Source organism: Lepeophtheirus salmonis, chromosome 12 (assembly GCF_016086655.4).
Source record: "Lepeophtheirus salmonis chromosome 12, UVic_Lsal_1.4, whole genome shotgun sequence".
NCBI classification, from domain to species: Eukaryota; Metazoa; Arthropoda; class Copepoda; order Siphonostomatoida; family Caligidae; genus Lepeophtheirus; species Lepeophtheirus salmonis.
Genome location: NC_052142.2, coordinates 1358972 through 1384025, shown reverse-complemented (window position 1 = coordinate 1384025; position 25054 = coordinate 1358972). Strand labels below are relative to the sequence as shown.

The 25054-nt window shown below is 32.5% G+C and overlaps 1 protein-coding gene and 1 long non-coding RNA gene across 5 annotated transcripts in view; both read right to left on the bottom strand.

Moving 5' to 3' along the window:
* Nucleotides 1–25054, bottom strand: part of ND-75 (NADH dehydrogenase (ubiquinone) 75 kDa subunit) — a 31512-nt gene that overhangs the window by 4151 nt on the left and 2307 nt on the right. The window contains exons 2-7 of one of the 4 annotated variants that reach the window (XR_011782653.1): nucleotides 14906–15564; nucleotides 4706–4987; nucleotides 4420–4656; nucleotides 4053–4370; nucleotides 3160–3394; nucleotides 2435–3016 (exon numbers count right to left, since the gene is read on the bottom strand). Coding sequence is in view for 1 of the 4 variants with exons in the window: in XM_040722580.2 (XP_040578514.1) it covers nucleotides 4053–4370; nucleotides 4420–4656; nucleotides 4706–4987; nucleotides 14906–15564 (1496 nt within the window). In the remaining 3 variants the exon portion in view is untranslated. Of the gene's footprint in view, nucleotides 1–2434; nucleotides 3395–4052; nucleotides 4371–4419; nucleotides 4657–4705; nucleotides 4988–14905; nucleotides 15565–25054 lie in introns of all 4 variants that reach the window. The other 3 variants (XR_011782652.1, XR_011782651.1, XM_040722580.2) reach the window with 3 other exon arrangements.
* LOC121127228 (uncharacterized) lies at nucleotides 8215–14740 on the bottom strand. Its single transcript, XR_011782654.1, has 2 exons — nucleotides 11720–14740; nucleotides 8215–11471 (listed from the first exon to the last, which is right to left on the bottom strand). It is a non-coding gene; the product is annotated as an uncharacterized lncRNA (long non-coding RNA).

The following is a 25054-nucleotide window of genomic DNA, read 5'->3' as shown; positions in this document are numbered from 1 at the left end:
CTCGCTAATTCCTTGGAGAAATTCCTCAGATTTGATTCGATATTTTATTTCTTGATCGGTTAGATATTATGATAAACTAAAGGCCATAGTATATAGATTCTGGAAAAGAAAGGAGAAACGTCTATCGAGTCTTTCTTCTTCTGAATGTTTATAAATTATGTTTTTAATTTTAGATGAGAACGTGTATGTTTCTCAGTTATTGTTTTTATATGAATTTTTTTATTTAATTAAAATTTATAACCTGTATGTGTTCGCTTTACTCTCTCGTTAAGTAAAGATATTTAGCAATCGTTCGTGAAAATTGTTTTTCAAATATGTTTCTAAGATATACAGGGTGCAGCTAAAATATCTTAACACTTTCGATCTAGAACTTTATGAAGATGTCCTTCAGCAATCATTGTAATAGGATATGTCAAGGCCTTGCACACATTGCGGATATAGTCCTCACTCATCCCATCCCAGTGCTGGTTGACGGTGTCCTTGAGGTTATTAATATTTGGGTAACACACGGTGTAGGCCTTGGACTCAACATACAGTAAAAAAGTGAAGTCTAAAGTTCTTGGCGTGCTCCCGCATCGACTTCAAAGGGTTGACCTAGGCAGTCTCCTTGACTTCTTTCAGATTCAATTTCATTCGCCTAACCGACCCAAGCTTCCTGCCCACCATCTGTACCATCATAACGGGATAGACGGTTGACTTGGAGATCCCCAACTACTTTGCGATCAGCTTCAGTTTCTTCCCAGCGTCCAAAAGTGAACGGACCAGAATTCGTTGTTCATGTTCAAATGGCATTTCCTTGGCTTCTAGGACATTTAGGAAGATCTAGTTATTACTGTTTAATTCATTTTTAGTTTATTTTTAGTATTTCACCGGAACAATTTTAGCGCATTCACGAAAACCTTGATTTATGTTGCAAAAACGAAGTGTAAAGACTTTTTCACTGCACTTGGTACAAATAATATAGTGGACTATAAGCAATTAGCTGCTTTATTTGCAAGGATACCATATTTTCCATTATCGATACAAAAACAAAGCTAATCATGAAAATCTGGCCATTTTACAGAAACTTTTGGTACTGAGATATTTTATTAAGTCTGTATTATGTTCGTCATCAAGTGATATTCAAAACAAAGATAACTATATTTTTATTTTTAAAACCATCTAATGAAGTTTCTTAAAAATTATTTTGAAAATGTATTCATATCAATTAAATATATCTACTCCAAGTTATCAACATGGTTTATTATCCGATCTATCACGTCAATGAAAACGCTGCAATAATAAAATCACCGATGTTTGGCAGGTACTTTTCTGGTGCCAAAACTTTCTCTACAATTCCAAGCTCTAAAATTTACTGTTTACGATACTTCAATAAATCATATTTTCAAGACATTTTCTAATTTAAATAACAATATCAATTTTACTTGCTACATTTCTATAAATCTCCCATGTGTATGTAGATGTATTCTCGTATAAATAAAGATAACAACATATATACTCAATCCAGTTGAAGGTATATTAAAACTATATTAATGACTGCCTGTGCATTAGTTCCAGATTGTCAAAAAAAAACCCAAATCCGTTCCACTTTTAATGAAGGCTCATAAGGTAGCCTAATTTAATCTAGCACAGAGAGGGTTTAAAAAAGAAAAAAAGATATTGATGTATATAAGTGATGTACCCTATATGTGGATAAAAAAATGGAGCAACAACTAACATGTTTTTTCAGTCAAATAACTCAATGAATCTTAAAAAAACATGAAGGCCGTGAAGGAATCATAATTATCTTATTTAAAGGTAGTTATTCCTCTATAAGTAGTTTATACTAGTGATGAAAATTGTGAATATTTTCCGCATGTCAAAAAAATAAATATGAAAATTAACACGGCAACCCATACAATTTGAAGAGAGAAGCTTATCTGTCATAAACGTTTCATTAGATCAGGTGTGGCTAGGGCAGAAAGAAATAAAGAAGGACATGGGAAATTTTTTTTGATGTCTCTCCTGAATTCTACTCTGATTCTAACAAAGACTTACAATTTTAAGTCTGCAACAAACCGTCAAGATTACTATGTCTTTATGAGTACACACAAATGTTCATTAAGGGTTTGAATATAATTAAATGTAAATAAAAATGAAGGTTCACCACACAGCAGTTAAATAATAATGACAACAGCTGAGGAATAGGAAATAAATTCTTCTGATTACCAATTCCAAAAAAAAGAAACGAGCCATAAAATACACAGGATTTTCTTTACGTGGCGTAACCATTATAAAAATGATTGGGAGGAGAGCAGCTTAATTGTCATGTCGTTTAATTAGATCAACAGCAAGCAGCTGTTAGATGAAGGAAATAATACCCATGGTTTATGGTTATATTCTTAAAAATATCTTCATTTATCGAACTGAAATCGCAATCTCTTTCCGTACTTACTGGCTCTGAGTTTTCAGACAGGAGTTGTTCCAACTTTGTGGGGTCCTTGACAGTTCCCCAGAAATAGAAGAAGTTGAACATTTTATCAGTGGAACAGCCGGAGAAACCATCCAACTTCCGAGTATAAACTACGTACTTCTTCCCATACCTTAGCAGGATCCCCAAAAACCTCAACAGATGTAAAATTTAAGCGGGATAATTTATTTTTCCTGAGCAAATTTTCTATGTTTTTACAGGATATCTTCCCCTTTATATTAAGATACACTATTTTTCTTCTATGTATAACCATGGCTCCTTAACTTTCATGTTATGATGTTAAAACTCCCACTTCGAGATTGTATCTACATTTTTGTCAAGCATTTTTTCTAACAGACTAGTCATTTTTTACCTTTCTAATTCAGCTTCTTTACCACGTCGTATAAATATCTTTTTTGTACTTGAATCGATGTTTTTTAATGTTTCCTACGGTAAAATATTTCCTGAATCTTACTTCAGTTTATTTTCGCATATAGTTTAATATATTTCATCGCAAGTTTCTTTCAAAAGTCCAGGAGTGACACATTTAGGTTCCATAACAAGCTTCTTGGTTTACATGGATTCATGAAAGCAGAAATTAACAGGCAATGAATAGAGATGAATAAATGCAGAACGAGAAATTCTGCCTAAACGTTTGACACCCAAACAGTAGCAAGAAGGTAGTCGTAGTCAATCATGTATATATTTACCTAACTTTGTTTTTCTTTAAAATGTAATTTAAGGTAATACTTCGTTTGGTCAGATCTAATTCACGAAGTTTTTTTCTTGATTAATTCTTCTAATTCCCTTGCATTGATTTAATTGTTTAACCCTCTGTATTCCCTTGCATCTCCCTCGGCTTTACCATAATATTAAGATATCCAGCCGCAAGACATTCGCCAACGTGAGTCGATAAGTATTTTTAAATCATTCGAGAACCAGCACCTACAATCATAATTAATTCTGTAGATGGCATATAAAGTTGTTCTTATTCCAAGAAAGTGCAAATCTATTTATTCTTTCAATTGAGTTTACAGTATATGTCAACAGACTAGACATAATTGGTGCAATTTTATTTTTTAAATCCGTACCCTTCTCAATGCTATATGTTGATCCTCTTTTTGATGGTGTTCAGTTTTTTTTTTTAATGTATCCTAAATTTGCCTAAGGGGGCTCCTTATAACATCTAGCACGGAGCAAAGTTGGTACGCATCCCTTGAATCACCTTGGGTCGCATTCCTTTATGGTGAGGGGGGAGTTAAATAACTACCTTAAGGGTTTTGTTTAGATAGGAATGACACAGCAATTTTTAATTGGTTTTTCATCAAAAGGAGTTCATTTCAATCATAAATAATAAAACATTTCATATACAAACAAGTGTATTTGGTTCTTAGAGGTTTTGTCCAACAACTCAGTAAAGTTGATACAAAATCAATATTGCAGCTGAACTAACCTTATAGAAAACACTTCGAACAACAAATATAATTTTGATAAAAATATAAATAATTTGAGATGTCATATAAATAAACTATTTTTGAATTCTATTGACTTTTTTTTCACTGTAACATATAAATAACAAACTGTATAAATTAATATTAATTACCTCACTTATTGCCTTAATAATTTTCCAATCTTCTCTAGCCATGCCTGGAGGAAGAAGTGCTGGTAGTGTTTGCTGTGCCCTGCCCTCCATATTGACGTACGTTGCTTGTTTTTCAGTATAAGCTGCTCCAGGTAATATACAATCCGCTATGTCTGCTCCATCATCTCCGTGATGACCTAGATAAACTACGAAGCATTCTTTTAACAATTTTGTTCGATCAACGAGTCTTGTATCGGCACCAACAAGGAATAATACATTTAGCTCATTTAAAACTGCAGTTGAAGAGCATGACTCATAGCCAATATCCAATGCACCTACCTGGAACACAGAAGATTAAACTATAATCGTACTTAATCTATATTTATACCTGACTTGCAACCCTATGAATAACGTTCATAACTTTCCATTCATCCTGACATTTAGACATCACTTTTGTCCATTGAGCTAACTTATGAGCTAACCCATATATAAATCCGTTTTCATCACGTTGAAGACATTCTGATCCAATCATAACAATTGGATTTTTTGCTGAAGTTAATTTTTGATTAAATTGATGATTACCATGGGCAAGTTGGTAAAGAACTTCAATATCGTCACCTAAATGCTGGACAGACAAATATTATGTCAAAACCACCCGCAAAATAACGACTCACTTCATAATTGTAAGTCAAGTCCATTTTAGGGCCCAACACTCCAACACTGAGATCATTATGAATCCATGATTTACGTATCCGAGCATTAAGAATTGGTGCTTCATATCGAGGATTACTACCAATCAACAGAATTAAATCTGCACTTTCGATCTTGGATATAGATGAATTAAGAAGATAGTTTGAGCGGAAGTCCGTTCCTGATCCGTTCATAGGAAAAATTTCTTCAGTAAACAAGTTTTCCGATCCCAAACCGTGCAATAAATCCCTTAAAACCACCAAACTCTTGAAAAGAACATATACAAAATATATATTTTTTTTTCTACATCAGCCTTGTTCTGTAAAATTTTAGCGTACTATGTTAAACCAATGCCATGAACTTTAATGAAATGAGAGGGGGGTGTCTACATGATTATATATATACTAGTTATACTATTATTATTCCTTTTTTTCTTGGGGGAGAGGACTTGTTTTTTTAATTTTATTTAAGAAAAACTAAAAAAAAATTTTTTTAATTTTTTCCACAAATCCACACCTATTCAAAAAAAAATTAAAGGTCCATAGCTATTACCTTTTGCTATTAGTTTTGGTTTATGAAGGCATTTACTATGAAATTTAATGAAATAGGTTCCTGGCCCATTAAAATACTTCAAGTGGAAATGCAACTCATTATATATTAAGGTTCTAGGACAATTGGCCGAAAACATTTTCCCTCTTCCTTTGTTATGCTTGTTCCTTTATCCATGAATATTTTCAAATATAAGCCGTCCATTGTGTAGAACGATAGTTGATAACGGATATATTACGCATATTATCTATTAGCATTTTTGTCCATTCGATTATCGATCAATGTCGTATGTTTATTATTGAATTTATTTAAAGTACTACACTAATAAAAGAGTCTAACTACATGCTACTGTGTTGTGTTCATATATATAATCATCAATAATGAATATACCTAATTAATAAAAAAATATTTGGAAAAGAACATAAATTAATTTTCTTATTTGACATATATAGCATATGAACAATAACAATCGGGCATTTTATAATACAATGTTTTTAAATTAAAATAATATATACAATCCTATATATCAATACAGTATTTATTAAATATTATGTTTCGGTCAAACGTCCCATATAATCCTTCGGCAAAAATATTTTCGGCAAATTGTCCACTCACGATATTTACAGGTTGGTTTTAGATCTGAATCTCAATAGGAAATTAATCTTGTTTAGGAGAAAAAAAGATTCAAGAAAATAAATATCTAACTCTTTAGCAAAGTTAGTATATATCTATTGCATAAGATTAAAAAATATTTCTTGTCTTGAGTTTAATTTCTTTTAAAAAACAAAGATTTTTATTAGTAAACCGAATATTACTACCAGATAGTACATCTCAGGCTAAAAATATAAGGGTTTTAGACATGTCTTGGATTTACCGACATAAACACAACAAAGGAACGTCCACAGGGGATAAGCTGGAGTGACTATATTCCCCTTCCAAATAAAATAATTTTTGCTTAATACTAGAATTATTTTTGGTAAACAATAGATTTTTGAATTTTTTTTCTACGAAATTTAGGATTAGAAAATTAATTTTAGAAGTTTTTTTTCTAAAAAATTGATTTTTTTTTGTGTGTGTGAATAGCGATGGATTTTTCAAAAAAAAAAAAAAATTCAAAAAAAAAAAATATATATATATATAATCCTGTGTACGCCCTTGCAACAGTAGTTTCTACTGAGTAGAGTTGCAAGAAATATAGAGATAGTTGATTTTAAGGAAATAATAAAAAGTAGTTGGTACAAGTATCATTTTTAACAGATTTTTATTTATTGTCAATAACAAGAACCTCAGAGAAAAAAAAGAGTAAGTAGATAGTAGTTCCGGCTATGCCGACTCATCTAAACAAAACTAGGAACCATACTAGTCAGCATAAAAAGAACGATTGAGGATGATGTCATAATAATCTTCGAAATAGGAAATAATCACAGAAAAAAATCTATATTTTACAGCTCAAAAAATACACTTAAAAAAAAAGATAATTAACCAAAAAAGAATTCCGATAATTTGCACATCTCTATGGATGTACCAAAGGGAAGCACTTAAGGAGGGTTACCACATCAATGAAGTATATATGAATATACTTATGTAAATTTGGAATGGACCAATAGAGGATGTAATACTAAAAACTTTGCATATAATAATCTTTAAACCTAAACAATTTTTCAAAATCAAGAGGTTCTGTGATTAAAAATAAACCCTGTCTGGAGAGGAAATGCGATCAAAAAATAAATTTTTGAAGAAAATGAATACCCAAGCGCTTCAAAAATTTATTAATTACGACAACATACTTTATCCAAAAATGGAGATGCTCCAATTCTGACATATTGGCGATGACGATAGGATGAAAACCTATCCTAAGAAGAGAACCAAACCAAATCTAAGCTTCATACGAGAGTAGAGTCGACTCCTTCCATCTGTAGGAATATATCTATCTAAATAAAATAACGATGAATACATTTAAGAATTGAAACTATGCCGAGATCCTTTCACTTTTATATTCAGATATAAGGAAGGCTCTGGATGGGAAATGTCTAACTTTATGATCCATCTCAAGAGATATTCGAATTCGAATTGCATATCCCACGCGGGACGACGGTATGAGGAAAACAACTAGACCTCATGAGAGTAAAGCAGACTCCCCCCTGGGAAAGGAGATACAGGATTGAAACAATGTAGAGATCCTTTCACGATGAGTAGATATCATAGAAAATGGGATCACTCAAAAATTACGAAATCGAAAAAAATTCCTTGGAGATGCATATTTCTTTAAGTAAACAAAAAATAAGCTTTATAATAATATAAGCTACGGTAATTTATGGTTAACAATATGAATAAAAAATAAATAAAAAAAGTAAGTAAAAATATAAGTATAAAAAAGGAAATATATCCATTTCAGAGCAAGATACAAAACCAATAACAACACTTTTGTAATCACAAAAACACTTTCAAATAAGTTTAATTAATCGTATTTTTAATTTGGTGATTGCTTTAAGGGTAAAAAAATGACTGGGCACGAATAGCCCCGAATGACTAAAATCCCAAATATTTCAGAAATCAAGAACAATAGATAACAAAAGTGCATCGGACATACATATTTAGTTCTAATCAATCGTGAATATATACAGTCATGTAATCACGGTTTTATTTTGTTTATTGTTTTGGAGAGGGGGGATATAGCCGGAGTGACTACGGAGGACTCGATATTTTTACATAGATAATATTAGTAGAGAAAAAATTATTTACGGGTCCAGCCCCCCCTACCTGTGATAACGGCCCTGATACTAAAAATGATTTTATTAAAATTTCTTCTAATGCTATTATTTCTGATTGCATTAAGATTTTTCCATTTCTCGTGATCTTAATCCTTGGTAATTATTACCTGTAAGGAATGTTGGACGGAGAGAATACTCAGTAAGAAACAATATTATTTGCATTTATTTTAATATTTTTATTTTGTCACATATCCAAAAATGCGACTTCGGATAAATAATATCCTATTAATCCAAAGAATTGTATTATCTGCAATTAATTTATTTGTGTGAAGATCCTAGTTGTTTGCTAGTGTAATATTCCAATAGGGCAACACAATTTATAAATATCTGATATTAAAAAGAAATAACATTGAGTAACTGATATTATTTATATAATCAATGGCTGTACAGTATTGGCAATTTACCTACAAGGTTACTATTGATCTTGTATACCTGTATGTTTTTCTTATGACCATAAATTCTTTGGTATAGAATAGAGCATAAAGCTTCTTATTTTGTCTTCATCTCAACAAAGCACTAAACAGCCAGGGTTCCATTTGGAGTTTCGTTAGATTTGATTTGAAGAACAATAACTTAAATAATATTTGACTGTATTCCCATGCTGTTTTAAAACTTGGGATCCACCGTTTGAGAGTTGTTACACTAGGAACCAGAAGTAAAACATTGGACTGAATCTAACGGTAGGCTTTTGAGGAAAGATACTTTATTATATTGAGTCAAGTTATAGAATGAGTGGATCTTTTCTGGTAATAGAACCCCTACTTATTTGTATAATTCGGGATACAAATGCTTGATAAGATGCGTTAACCTTTTCTATCATAAGTGCTTGAGTTAATTTTACATGGGTTTATGATTATTTGTCAAATGTACCCAAACATATTTCAAAATGTTCCACAATCTTGCTTCTTCTCTTGTTCCTTGGAGCTTGTTCAAATTCTTCTCCAAGTATGATACTTCTATAAGGGATAGCATCTTCTTTCAATTTTCTTTTTAGAAGTAGTCCTAGCAATTCCCCTTTTAAATCCCTTTATAAGCATTTTCACCCAAAAATGATTCTCACAAATTCAAGGGTATGTTTCTAAGGGGTCCTTTCGATGACAAGCATTTTCACATTTTTTCTCCTTGACAGACCCTTCGGAAAATGATGATGAATTATGTTGTTAGGAGAATCACAAATAGGAAGTTCACAACTGATAGTTACATTGTGCGAATACATTATACTTTTCGTAGTCAAATTTCGAAATAATAATTTCATTTATATAATATAAAAATTCTTAAATGTAAATTATGTATGATTAAGGGTGATAATTTTGGTAAGAATAGAAAAGCGTGCGAGGAGAAGAGAAGAAATACTTATGGCATCATTGATTAAATAATATACATCTTCTTCAATCAATGAAGAACGTTATCATTCCCGCCTTCATTATTCAATATTAATATAATATTAGATGGTGATAGTCGATAGAGAACTGAATAAAATGCCTAAAATAACGTCGCCTTCTATCTGGATTTATGAAAATGGAGACCCAGGAATTTGGAAAATACTTACCGGATGAGAAACAGATGGTTTGTCGATATAAATGAGACTTTATTCCCCTGTCTAGAATAACACGCCCCTCATTATCCTCATCTCATATCAAGAGCATGTATATTTATCTAAAAAATCAAGTTAATGATGAATACATCGAGTCAGACTTTAACTCTGATCTCACAAAGATGCTTATTGCTTGTAATATAACCTTATCCATTGCTAATCATCTACGTTCAAAAAATTTATGGACAAATATACGGGTAAACCTATCCCTTCCCAAGGAACCATCATTAAATTAATGGAGGATGTTGGTACTGATGTCATTTATAGAAATACATATAAAAATGTTTTGAGTCATCCACACCAAATGACGATCAAGTTATCAGTAAAAAGTATTTACTAATATCGAAATGGAACTCTGAATTTTGTACTATCTCACAGTAAGTATTCAATGTTTTTTAAATCTAACCATAAAATATGATTCTATTTTAGCTAAACATATCAAGGAGTATGATACACAACTCATTAAATGGCAAAAACAACTACTAAAATGGTCACAACAACGGGGGTAGTAGCTTTGTATGGTTTGCAACTACTTTGTCTGAGACTAGTTTTTTTCGCTGAAAGACTTGGGTATGATCATTAGGTTTTCCAATATTACATAGTCAATAAATATTACTTTTTTATCACTTAAGGCTTAGCTATGGTTGATAGGTTCCAAGAAATAGTGTTCAGAAAACTCATAAAAGGCAGAATTAACTGTTTAAATGGTCACAACAATGGGGGTAGTTACATTGGGTGTTGCATTATAATTAACAATTATGTATATCCTTCATGATAATAGTACTTTGTTATATAAGCATAAATAACAGGGAAGAAATCTTTTTTTGATGCTCTTAATAAGGAGTAATATCGCCGGACATTACTACATAATTAGGTTTTGCTCTAAATCTTTAAGATGGACTTATTTCTAACATTTTTTTTATTAGTTTATTTATTGTCTAATTTTATGATTTTGACATTTACTTTATTATTAATAATTAGTAAGATCTCATCGGTAGAGATATATCTATCCTGTGCACAATTGTATATAGCAACTTCCACATGAAGAATTGATTATCTTTTTGATTAAACTCCACGTCTCGCTTGTGTCTTGCAACCTAAAGTTATGCCATATTTAACTGGATTCCGATGTCAGAACAAGAAAATATTATTTAGGTCAATCTATTATTTCAATATACTGTATATATAATTTATTGTTATTGGTTATATGATTCAAATTGTTTAATATTGTATATTTAACATAAATGTATGATGATTTATTTTTTAGTATGTAGATTGTATTTCATTTAAGCCTTCTTTTTTAAACTTGGAACTTCAAATATATTTCGAAATACTCTACTTTTTCGTTTCATTAGCTATTATTCTGATAATAAGGTTCATAATGAATTACAATTTCATGGAGTGTGACGTTTTCAAATCTACTGCACCGGATAAAAAACGTCGAAGTCAATTATACGTAGTATATCTTTATTAAACATTTTGCTAATAAATACATTTGTTATACCCTCAAAAATCATAATAAAGTAGGCAGATGATAATCACATCAGTATTTTAAACAATGATACCATATGTCTTTTTCCTCCCCTTCTCCTTGCACGCGTTTTTCTCTACAATATGATCAACTTTATGTATGATATAAAACACCAAACACTCTGTCTTGGCCCAGAACGTAGTCCCAGTTCTTAATTATGGCCTTATGTGAATTTACCTTTGGTGCCCTTTCTATTCTCTATGACGTCAAAATCTCGTTGTCTTGCCCAGAAGTCGTTACGATACATCAAATTGAAATTTTTTGCCAAGTACGATTACGTGATGGTCTATTAACCTTGATCTGACCTAGGAAAAATCTTCGAAATCAATATACATTTCCTTCTCTAGGAGTGACCGGAAATGAAATCTACACACAATGATTACAAAAGAATATCTGCTCTCGAACGTGCAATCCCCTATACAATGTTGCTTGATGGTATTAAATTAAAAATAAAATGATAAATTAAAAAAAAAATATTCTGTAATATTGAGACATAATCCAAGGATAATGAATAAATTGTTTATTCATGGCAATAACAAAAAAATATATTTACCATTCCATATTCAATGTTAGTATTACTTGGTTCACTGATTACCAATCTGTAATAAGTTTTTTTCGTATCAAACTGATTTTGGATTTGAATTTTTGATTATTACCTTTTTTTAGATTTGAGTAAGAAATAAATAATCCAAATGGTCTATTCATAGTAAATTTTTTTTTAAATATGTGCTTATATTTGAAATGCTGTCGTCCAATACTACGAAACGTCAATTTTATATTTAATAACCATAAATGATGTCAAAATTATGCAAATAAGATTTATTTGCATTTTGGGCTCTTAATTATATTGTCAACCTTTATTTGTATTTTTCTTCCCATTTTTACTTCAAAAAATATTCAGTTATTAGAGTAAAGGGAGGATTGAGTGCAAGTATTAGAGGAGGAAGAGAAAAAGAGTAAAGGGAGGATTGAGTGCAAGTATTAGAGGAGGAAGAGAAAAAGAGTAAAGGATCAATACATGGGTACCACGAATTAAAAAAGGAGAAGTACTCGGATATTTAAAAATATATTATATCAATTTTTTACAATCCGTTTTTTCTCTAGAAATATAAACGGGTAGCAGACTTATTTTCAATATATTTACATTCATTCGAAGAGAAGGACAATCTTCTTAAATTGAACATGCCTAAGATAATGGACCCCTCAGTGGTCATTAAGGAACTTAGTGGCACCAAAGGTTAATAGAAATACAAGGTTATACCCCGACTGATGCTTGACTTCCAATACGCATTATAATATTGAAGTTATAGTGTATGAACGGTGTTTTTTTTCAAAATCTGTCTTTCTTGCCCCGCAGTCAGTATTATGTACCAAATTGAAAATTCTAGAAATAGTGACGGTATAGACTATGATTGCTTGTAGTTTTTCTCCAAATCTGCATTTCTCGGCCAACAGTTGGTACTACGCATCCAATTGAAAATTCTAGCAAGCCCGATTACATGATGGCCTAACCTTGTATTTCTATTAACCTTGAGTGGGACCAAGATTTGGACTTATGCGCCTCAAATAAAGCTATACAAGCTCTGCAACTTAAGCGCTAAAGCCAACAGGAAGGGTGTCCTAGAACAGCATGTACAGTATACCAGACACAAAAATAATGTAGATTTAAACAAGGGATACAAAAGCTAAATAGAAGTGGCGTCATCAATACTGACCTAGAGAAGGCCTTGGTCTCTGCTAATATCACCCTACCCAAGATCAACAACAGGGAGTTCAAAGACTTCTTGGAGAAGTATTCTAAGAACACGATGCCTAGCAGCAACACCATGGCAAGGACAATGGAGAAAACAAGGAAGGAGGTAATGGGCAAAATAAAGAAAAAACTTAAGGATAAGTTATTGTGTATCCCCATTCATGAAACCACTGATAGTCTGGGTAAGGTATTGTGTGTAGTGCTGGCAGGACCTTACGACGCTGCAAACCTAGAGAGGCCATACTTGTTCAACGTGGTTAATCTAGACACCACTTACAACCGCACTGTGCAGCAGTGCATCAACTCTTCTGTTTGAGCTCCTTGGAACCAATATAAACTACAATAAGGTGCTACTGCTACTGCACATAGACGGAACTCCTTACTGTGTCAAGGCGGAAAAAGTTATGAGGATGAATTACATATCGTACTTAATCTGCATACATTTCCTTCGTTCACCCTCGGCCTCAACCGTGTTGCCGAATTAGTAAGTTACATTTTTCCAAATGTGGGTAAACTCATTCCCGAAGTTAAAAGATTTTCAGTAAGTGTGCCCACAGCAAGTAGGAGTTTGATGCCTCTTGCAATGTTCCTGCCCCTCCAAAGACAGTTGTTACAAGGTGGGGAACATGGCTCGAAGCAGCCTTCTACGATTACAAATTTAACGTGTCATCAAAGAGTTTGTCTAGCGAATGGCTGACGACAACAGCAGAGCCATCGATGAGCCTAAGAAAACTGATGGACGATGCTTCTCTTGCCCAAGACCTTTCCTTTACTCAAAGCGATTTTCGAAGGACTTAAAGTGAGCAGCAATCAGCTGGAAGAAAGGTTACATCATATACAGACCTAGTCCATCTTTGAGAATGTCAGTGAGAGCCTGACCATCCCCAAGTTTGCTCATAAGCTAGAGGAGATATTGAAAAACAAAAAACCATCACATGAGATGATAAGTCTTATTGGCTCAGAGCACCCAAGCGAGCATGTTACTGGCATAAATGAGGATTCAAACACCATAGAAGGCTTCAACTGCATCCCCATCACATCCATGGACTATGAGAGAGCTTCTAGTGTTTTATAAAATATCCTCACTAGTAAGAAGAATAGACTGACGGAGGACCGGATGATAATTCAATGGAACAAAGACCTGCTTGATTTAGAAATTTTAATTATATATTTTTTTTTTACCAGATTTATTTACATTTTTTAACTTTTTCTGCATTTTATTTGCATTTTTGAGTTTTTTATTTAGCTAAATTTTTGGGCATTATATGGACATCACTACTTATCACTATATTATAAGGCTTTGTTTCAAATTAATAAAACCTTGGGTTTTCAATTGTTTTTACGCCAAAGGAGTATATTTGGTTTTATTAGGTATAATTCATTTTATTTTAAGTTTTTCTAACCATAAATTTATCGTGGTGGATTTTGTTATTCTAAGAAATAATTATTTATATTACACAAAAAGGGGAAAAAATGAACACAAGATAAATATTGGATCTTTTTATTCCTTTTTTATTAAATATAACCTTTTATTGATTTTTTTCTCAATGAAAATAAAAACAAGCCAATATTGCACCTAAACTAGACCTCTTAGAACCAACTACTCTCCTATAAATAAGGTTTTAATTATTTACACTTCAAATGAGCCCCTCCTTTGGCATAAAACAATTCAAACTCAGACGGGGTATTCATTTCCAAACGAAGACCTTAAACACAGTGGCTGTGTAACCTTTAAATTGCATTTTCACATAATTGTATATAAAATATAAGCACACATTTCAAAGGAACATAATATTTTTTATGAAAAATTTAAGATTTTTTTCTTACAAAAAATTGGTATCAATCGTTCAAGAGGGCAAAAATAATCAAACCAATTACAGATTCGTAAGCAGGGTGTCAAGTACTGCTAGAATTGAAAATGGATAATTTTTGAAAAAGTAAAATTTTGTTGTCTTGTTTTAACCGTGGGAAAAAATGTCAACATACCTCAGCATCAACCATATCGCCAACAAGTGTTGCAATACTTTCCGCTGAATATGAATTGAAGGCCTTAGCAACAGTATAGATTGCCTCTTCCCACGAACACTTCTCCAGATCTCCTTTATTATTTCTAATCATGGGATGCGTTAATCTCTGCCTCTTAAGTCCGTCACATGCAAACCTTGACTTATCAGATATCCACTCTTCATTGATATCTTCATTCATTCTAGGCATAATTCTTAGTACCTCTCCCGTGCGATGTGTAATTGTAATATTGCAACCAACAGCATCATGAACATCTATACTTTCTGTTTTCCTCGTTTCCCATGGACGGGCCATAAAAGCATAAGGCTTTGATGTCAATGCACCAACCGGACATAAGTCAATAATGTTACCGCTTAATTCAGTCGTCAACCCTTTCGTCACATAGGTACTTATTTGCATATTATTACCTCTACCAGTGGTTCCCAGATCATCGCAACCAGCGACTTCAGAAGCAAAACGGACACAACGTGTACAGTGTATACAACGCGTCATAACAGTTTTAATCAAAGGTCCAAGATTTTTGTCTTCCACAGCTCGCTTACCAGATATAATACTGTCAGTGAATCGAGAACGGTCAGAACCGAAAGCCATACTTTGATCTTGAAGATCACATTCCCCACCTATTTGCAAAGATAAGGAAGTAATATGAATTTTAGTACAGTCTATGTTTAAAAACCATTATTATTTATAAATAATACCCTGAGGGTCGAATGTAGTTAAGGAAAAAATTTTACATTAGAGATTTATTTTTAAATTAAATATATGTATTAAACTTAACCGTAATGACAAAAGTTCGGAATTTGGTATCTCAGGATATTTATTATTTTGCATTTTCTTCATCGTAACAAGAAAATAACATTCATTAATCCAAAAAGAGTCTCTTCATCGACGCATTTCGATTTAAAAATATGTAAAATACCGAAAAAAATGATTTTTTTCATGTTTTCCTTTAAAATTGATAAGCTTAATAAAATTATCCCATAATTTAGTCAAAGCTCTGAAGAAAGGTCTTGGTGAAACAAAGGAGGTTATTGCAGGGTCTAGAATTTGGAACCCACAAATTTATTCCAGCTTCTAATATGAAAGCTCTGTCCTTTTTAAATTTCACCTTTTTTTTTTTGTTAATTTGTAATTTATCATAAAAATGTGAGTTTTTAAAGATGTATTCGATTCAATTTAATTACTATATGCTAAAAACAGAAGATATATATATTCAATGCCATCCAATATATGAAAACTAATTATATATTCAGAAATTGGCTTTATCTACGGCACAAATTTACATCTGTAGTATTTTAGTGGAATCGAATCCATATCAAAAAACTTATTTCATAAGTTCATAATATATTACAAATTGACGTGTTTTTTTGTTTGTCTTTTTGTGTGAAATTGAAAATGGACGTGTTTGATTTTTTGAGGTCAAAATATTGATCGTGTGACTTTATGAGTAAAAACTCACATTGCGGGCATATCAATAAATTACAACAAAAGAATAAAATAATTATCTATTAAATTGTTTTTAAAGTAGATCGATATCCTCAAAAATATTCTAAATACAACCATTTAAAAATAGGGGAAGGTGGCGTCAAAACCAAAACTTTAAAAGCCTCCAATTCCTGAACCAGAGGACAAAAATGTTTAAATTTGAAAAATTCGAATATGATGGTGTTTTAGAGTGATTTGTTTGGCTTGGAATGACCCGTTCTGATAAATCCACATCAAATCATCCAGGACATGTCACAAAACCTTTGATTTTCTTGAAAATCGTAGCAGTTAGCTTTTTATGAAAATTAGATGATCCTGAAAATTTGAGCTTCTAACTCTCAGTGGTTCTCCAGATATTACATTTTTAATAATCAGCCGTTTCGATAATCCTGTTGAAAACTGTAACATTTAAAATGACCTTTTTGATCATATAATCTGTTTTATGGTACAATATACCTGAAATTCGGACTAAACAAGTTAAATGACACGAGGGATCTAAAAATTGTACTTATTTGGCTAAAACACTTTCCATTTTTTAGATATGACACTAATTCTTTTCCTTTTCTTCGTTCAATCCACATTTTGTCGAAAAAATTGATGTTGGAATAAATATCTGACCAAAACCTATTGTTAACATCCCTTCCTAAGTCCCTAAACTTCATTTTCACCGAATATTTGTTTTGGAAAACAATTTCTTCTTACAAAATTAATACGTTACATTTGGTCCAAAATTCGTAAATTCGAGGAAGAAAATAAACAATAATAAGCTCGCTTTAGGACACTCAAAAAAAATAAAAATAATAATAATGAAACTCGTTTTTGGACAAACAAATTATAATAATAATAAAGCTCGTTTTCCATGACAAAAATAATAAAATCGAATCAGAGGAGTCCTTTAAAAGTAATTTTCAATTATAAATCCAAAACAATGAATAATGATAAGAGGAGAAATGCAATGTTGGAAAAATGTTCAAGCAGCAGTGCCATAAATTGGACTTCAGTAGAACTAAAGGGATACTCAGTATGACACATCTCCATCCAAACGTTCGTCGTGAGGAGTTGTTTTGAAGAGCTGGTTTAGTGAAGAATCGAGAAAAACCTCAACACAATCTGCAAACATCACAAATATTTCTTTTGCGATAACTACGTGAAGAAACAGAAAAAATGTTGTAATTCTTTGTCCAAACACAAACGAAAAGTTGCTGGTGACCTTGTGATCTTGCTGGAAATGGCACAGTTGTTTGAAGAAAAGGGTCACAACGTCGTGCCAGGACAAAAGTTTTGTCGTACATGCATCAAACTTAACAAAACAATAACACAACCCGCAGAAATGTAAGTTACAGCTTTAGATACAAAAGAAAACTTAGATTTGGATTTCGTGAAACACCATGAAGGAAGTTCAATCTATCTCTGCAGGACGCTGGTGAATCTCCTATCCACTTAGATGCCATCCAACAACATGCTCTACTATCGGCAGCAAAAGTGAAATTAACCAAAGGGGTGGACAAGTTGCGAACGGATATCTCTAGTGTGTAGATGATCAGGATTTGCACTCCACTTCCGTGGCACAACAATTGATCGAGACAGTATTCCGAAAGCTGCAAAACTTGATAGTATCCACAATGCGATCAAAAATAAGTTGACTACAACTTCTTACACCGAGAAGGTCCAACTGTTTTATCAAGACAATGATTATAGTCGGCAATGCCCGGGGGGAAAAAAATTGGCTAAGTGTTGGTAAGAAACTATATGAACAGAAATGATTGGTGTAGTGCAACCTAAATGAACACCATATCGCCTTTAAGCACAATAATCCTGGGGTGAATATAGAATTGTCGAAGTTCTGTTTTTTGCAACCACAACGTGTGCATTATAGCTAAGGCAAGTGGGACAAACTCTGTCTGTATATGTACACCTCAACAGAATGCCAACGTTCTGGTGAACTGGGATTACCCTTTTAAGAATCTCATGGAGAAACTTGTGTGTAGTACAGACAATCGCATGTACATGATGCACAGATGTGCTCACTGCCCCAGTTCTGATGCCCTTCGTGAACTACTAGACAAAAAGCTGGAAAACTTCGATGCTAACGCAGAGTTCTACTATTCCTAATGGCGAACCACCTATCGAGCAACTCTTGCCCCCCTCATGACAACAAGTGATGAGTACAAACAATTGCTCATTGAATTTAGTGACGACCTGGCCAAATGTCAGGGTCAGTACGTCAGTATCTGAAATCTAGAAAGGAAATCCTGACTAGAACAGAAGCTTTGGTTCTTGGTGACTTCGCTGAGAAGTATAAATTTGTTGTCCAGGACGAAATCAAAGGATTCCATTGGAGTAAGATTTACTACACTCTTCATCCTATTGGCATCTACGTACTCGATGTTGGAAATCTGAAACATGATTCTTTGTGCTTCAACGACAGTACACACTTCACGACATTTGTATACGAAGTACAGACGATGATGAAACACTACATCAAAGACACATACCCCACATCAACAAGTTTCACTACTTTTCCGATGCTTGTGCAGGGGAGTACAAAAATTACAAAATCTTCATCAACCTTTGTCATCACAAACAGGACTACGGGATTGAAGCTGTCTGGACCTTCTTCACTACCATTCATAGTAAATCCCCTTGTAACAGAATCGGGGGATTTGTGAAGAGATATGTATCTAAGAGGTGTCTTCAGAGGCCACTCAAGAATAGGATTCTGGATTACAAGTCTGTTATTGAGGTTTGTAGGGAGGAATTCACCAACATCCGTTTCTATGACATCAGTGAAGAGTCTCTTTGTCTCTTTGAACGTTTTAACCTTGGTAGAACTGTCTCAGGAACACGAAGCATTCATCATTTTGTGCCAACATCAACTTCCATCATCACTCACAATTGGACTGGTCCAATTTGCACTTTTTTTGGACGTCATAGGCTTAAAATATGCATTTGGGTAAAAATAGATGAATGACAAATTTTGAACAATTTAAAAAAAATTTTAGAGGTCGCACAACGAACTTTATGTTTTGAAAATTGACGTGTTTTTCGAAAATTTTGTCTTCTTCTTTGGTTATCTTTCAATTATTAGAAGATATGATTAAATCTTTTTTTTAATTTGTTTTACATAATGAAATAACCTTTATAAAATATTTATACTATTTTGTTTTTAAATTAGTTTTTTTTTGGATTTTAAACGGAATACTAGTTAAGTACTTTTTTTAACCTATTACTCACAGCGCGCATTATCGATCTTCTTTTTTTTTTTTTTAATTAAACGGCAATATTGTCGAATCTTTACTTTTAAAAATTAACAATATTATGACAGGGACTTTGAACTTTCATTAAACTTTGCATAGTATTATTAATAAATAACTATGTCATTGGCTGTAAGAGTACTTTTGCATATTATCCTGTTAATCACACAACTATTTCATTTTTTATGGGTCATATTACGATTGAAAATATTAATAGCAGTTCAATTTAAACAAAAAATACTAAAGTAATGGCAGAATCGACAAGAAGTCAAACCAAAGATTTCTGGTTACTTAGACAGGAAGAGGCCCAAATAACTGGTACAAAGTTACCTTCAAGAAGGCAGGTTTCGCTTGTTTTTTTTTGTAGCACCATATATCATTGAAAAAAAATCATTCATGATAGTGCTTCAAAGTGATATTGGATGTTATATTTTTTGGGAAAAAGCTGGAATTCCTGTTCGTCCTAAACCTCATGCTATTATACAACTCAAAAAGCTTCATTGTGAGTGGCAGAAGCTAAAAAAGGATAAAAATTGTACATCTAAAACTCATCAATCGTATATATTTACCTTTGAGAGTAAACTATAAGATTTTTTTTGACATTGCACATAAAAATGCACTCATTCTCATCAAGAATCCAGAAGATAAAGAATTTTTTTTGGCGCAGAGAGAGAAAGGACGTCGCGGATATATAGGCGTAGAAGATAAAGTCCATTCTAAAAAAAGTAAGGAAAACAGCAAAGAGGCAAGATATAGAATCCAAAAGACTAAAAAAAAACGATAACATCCACTCAAAAAAAGAATTTATTGCTTACGACGATATTGACGTAGAAAGTACATAAGTAGATAGTGATAAGGATTATGAAGTGCATCACAGATCACATAAAAAAAGTCAAAAGTATTGTATGTCCTGAATTGGCTGGATCGATAGACAGAGCAAAGCTATCGGATAGAAATACAACCTTTTTACTTGTATCAACAGTTAAAAGTATCGGCAAAAGTATTCAGGATTTCAACATCAACAGATCATCGATACGGAGGAAAAGGATACATGAGAGAAAAAAATATATACAGTAACTTGAAAGACAATTTTGTCCTAAATCTCCCTATAACTTTGCATTGGGATGGCAAATTATGGAAGGACCTAACAAAGAGGAAAATGGTCGATCGTGTACCTGTAATTTTATCTGGATTCAGTACTAGTCAACTTCTGGGTGTTCCTAAGTTGGCCTCTGGAAATGGCGAGGCCCAGGCAAAAGATATTTATCAGTTACTAGAGGATTGGAATATCAAACATTTGGTGAGAGCTCTATGTTTTGATACAACAGCAAGCAACACTGGGAAAATCAATGGTGTATGTGCATTACTTATATAAAAATTGAAAAGAAACCTTATATACTTACCCTCTCGACATAATGTATTTGAATTGGTTTTAGCAAGTGTTTTCTCACTTTGTATGAGCCCTCATCTGGGCCTGATATTCAGGTTTTTAAAAGGTTTCAGTAGCAGTGGGAAAAAATCGACAAAACAGACTTTAAGACGGGCATGACTAATGATTTGAAAGTCATTTCAGATATTAATAATAGTATAATTGACTTTGCTAAGAGTCAACTCCATAGTTTTCAAATAAGAAATGACTATAAAGAGTTGTTAGATCTTGCTATTATTTTTCTTGGAGGTATTTATCCTCAAGGTATACACTTTATCACACCAGGAGCTATGCATCATGCTCGTTGGATGAGCAAGGCATTGTACACTCTCAAGATCTATTTTGTTTCGAGATCAATTCAAGCTCACTAAGGAAATTAAAGGAATTCGCAATATTTCTATTTTTATCTTGAAAATATATACCAGAGCTTGGTTCTGAGGCTCCTGATCTTCTCCACAGCATGATCTTGAATTTCTTTTAAGTTTGATATTTTTTGAATGTACAAATCTAGAAATTTTACAAGCTGCAACAAAAAAATTTCAAGGCATCTGTGGTATTTTAACGATCATAATATAACCTTGGCATTTTTTGACCCAAAAGTGTAATTTCTAGAAAAAAGAAATATGGCCAAAGCAATTAACATTTCGGAAAGGCCCATTAATCCATCAAATACACCAAAGCGAGCAATAATAAGCATGAAAAATATTGAGCTATTATCCTTATTAAATTTTATTTCAAAAAACACCATAAACTTTTTTACATATTTGTAAATAACAAATAATTTCCTTTAAACTGACCCTGAAACTTAGAATTCAAGTGATAAGGCTGCGATTATAAATCATTAACAACTTAATAGGTGTGAATGATTTGGCTGAAAGAGGAGTTGCTCTCATAAAAGAATTCAACTCTTTAATAACTACTGATGAAGAGCAGAAGCAATATTTATTACAAGTTGTCCAAGACCATCGAAAGAGATTTCCCAATTCGAAAGAAAGTACATTCAGTAGGAAAGATTATTAAATTTTTTTTTAATATCAACAACACTCATTGTATGTACCTAATATTTAGATTTGTCAATTTTTATCCTGATTGTTCACGAAAAAAATAGGAGATTATTTAAGAAAATACATTTTTGCATATTTTAAACGAATTCGATGACTTTCTGTAACAAAAGAGCTTATTGAAAAAACCTTTAATGAAGGTTCAAAGTCTTGCTGATATTATTGTTCGTTTTTAACAGTAAAAATTCGAAATATTGCCGTTTAATTAAAAAAATAATAACGATTGATTATGCGCGCTGTGAGTAATAGGTTAAAAAAAAGTCATTCACTACTATTCCGTTTAAAATCCAAAAAAGCTAATTTAAGAACAAAATAGTACAAATATTTTATGAAGGTTATTTCATTATGTAAAACAAATTATAATAAATATTTAATCAGATCTGCTAATTGTTGAAAGATAATAAAAGTAGAAGACAAAATTTTCGAAAAACACGTCAATTTTCAAAACTTTAAGTTCTTTGCACGACCTCTAAAACTTCTTTTAAATTGTTCTAAATTTGCCATTCATCTAATTTTACCCATATGCATATTCTAAGCCTATGCCGTCTCAACATTTCCAAAAAAAGTGCAAATTGGACCACTCTAACTGCATTGTTCAGTTTCAACACTACCCCGGAAGCAAGCGTCGTCAACCCAACTGTAGCATCATACATCGTATGCGTATACGACACTCACCGGTGGGTTGGATTGGTAGAGAGTGTTAGTGAGGAACAGGGTGATTTTGAAGTGAAATTCCTCCATCCACATGGTCCGAGAAGATTGTTTCACTGGCCAGCAAGTGTTGAATTTATGCTTTGTTCCATATACCAATATTATATGCTCCATTTCCCCTCCTACCATGTCTACTTTCACTGCCCGTTACTACAAGATCTCTGACAAAGATTATGAAAATACTGTTTGTACATTTGAAAGATTCCATCAATAAACGATCCTTGGACCAAATAAGTCTTCCATGCATTTTACTTTTTACTATAACCTTGATGCTTTCCTTTATCTTATCACTTGTTTAATTTCAAAAATGAATAAACATTTAATAAGTTATAATGGAGGATACTTATAAATTTTACCACATTGGCACAACTGTCACATTCTTAAAAATGTAATGAAAATTCAGGCGCTTGGATTATGATTTTTTTTTTTCTCGTAAATCCAAAAATTTAAATTTTTTCAAAAATGTACAATGATTCACAAAAAATTTCAAAAATCCAGAGCTTCTCACAAAAAATTAAATTTTTCGAGAAAAAAAATCCATATTTAACTTTTTCATCCTGACCAAAAAGAAATCATATTAAATTTTTTCATCCTGACCAAAAAAAATATAGTTAGAAGAATAAAATCCTTGAATTTCAATATAGGCCTAAAGGACTTGCATACTTTTCGGATATATTCTTCTGACATGTTGTTCCATTCCTTTGCAATGGACAGCTTAAGGCTGTTGACATTGTGATGGTAAGTGCGATAGGCTTTAGCCTCTACATGCCGCTATATACTGAAGTCAAGTGGATTGGTTTGGGCTTGATGGGGGCAAAATCAACACTAATCTATGTGTCTGCTACGTAAGAAAATGTTTTGAAGCAAAACAATGCAACCATCAAGACTTTTGGAACATTTGAGATCAATTCACTCCGATAAAGTAAGACAAAAATATACCATATTTCAAGTCGCTTCGAGAAAAGTTTAAGGCACTACAAACTATTGGAAATATGTTTACGAGCACTTCACAGCAATCCACTGACGGTTCTTGTGCTTCCTTCAACATATATTTGCTGATTGCACGATTGAGTAGTAAGAAAGGTTATGCATATTTGTACATAATTCAACAGAAAAAAAATTCCACTTGCTAACAGATGATGTACCATCCATCATCCATACCAAGAATCAAAAATGACATTGAGCTTAGTCCAAAATTCAATATATATAATATTATGACTTTTGACTTCAAAAAATTAGTGTGTTGTTTACATTTTGGAAGAAAAACTCGTGTCTTTCTTTCTTTCTTTTTTTTGGGGGGGGTCAGTTGAACAGAGTTCAACGTGTGTGATGAAAGAATGTGGTCGAGTCTGACCCTGTAGTTACTGGCTGTAAATGGTCTCGGAGACAGCTTTCCCAGGTCTGGGGAAAGTAGCCTTGTATATCTTGACCATATCTGGCTCCACATACAGCTTTTGAGGCAGCTTTCTCCAATATGAGCATTATTAAAAACAAATCTTACCAATGAGCACCTTCACATATGTATGAGAATGGCCCACACACCATTTCAGCCCAGATTTAAAATCCTGGAGGAAAAAGCTAAATCTTAATTATCTCACTAATCAAGAAAAATCAACTCATTACATTATTTTTCCCCTAAAATTAAACCCTTTTCAAAAGCTCATACTTATACATTTTATTTTTAAAAGCAGTGCTTATTTTACTTTAATCAGAAAAAGAGTACTTATTATTAATAATCCCTACAGTTTATGAAAACTTATTATAAATATTATTGAATTGTTCTTTTTTTATTTAATTTTACAATCAGTTATTGGCTATATACAGACATTGGTACGTACTAGGCTACTTTAATAAATATGGCACTAAATCATATTTCAAGTTTATAACATTCTGATGTTCCGGAGCTCTGCTTTAGACTACATTAAATTTTAATTGAATACCCCTGCTTATCATGGTTTCTTGAATTTTAATTGAATACCCCTGCTCAGCATCATAATTTCACAACATTTGCCCATCTATGAATTACTAAACTATAAGAATGATCACTACCTACGAAACCTCTAAAGCTCACCTTTTTTTATTCAATTAGTCAAGGGTTATTGTTTATTACTGTTGTGATACTTGGTCTTCTAATAATACCATCAATTACATGTTTGTGACTCGTAAAAAT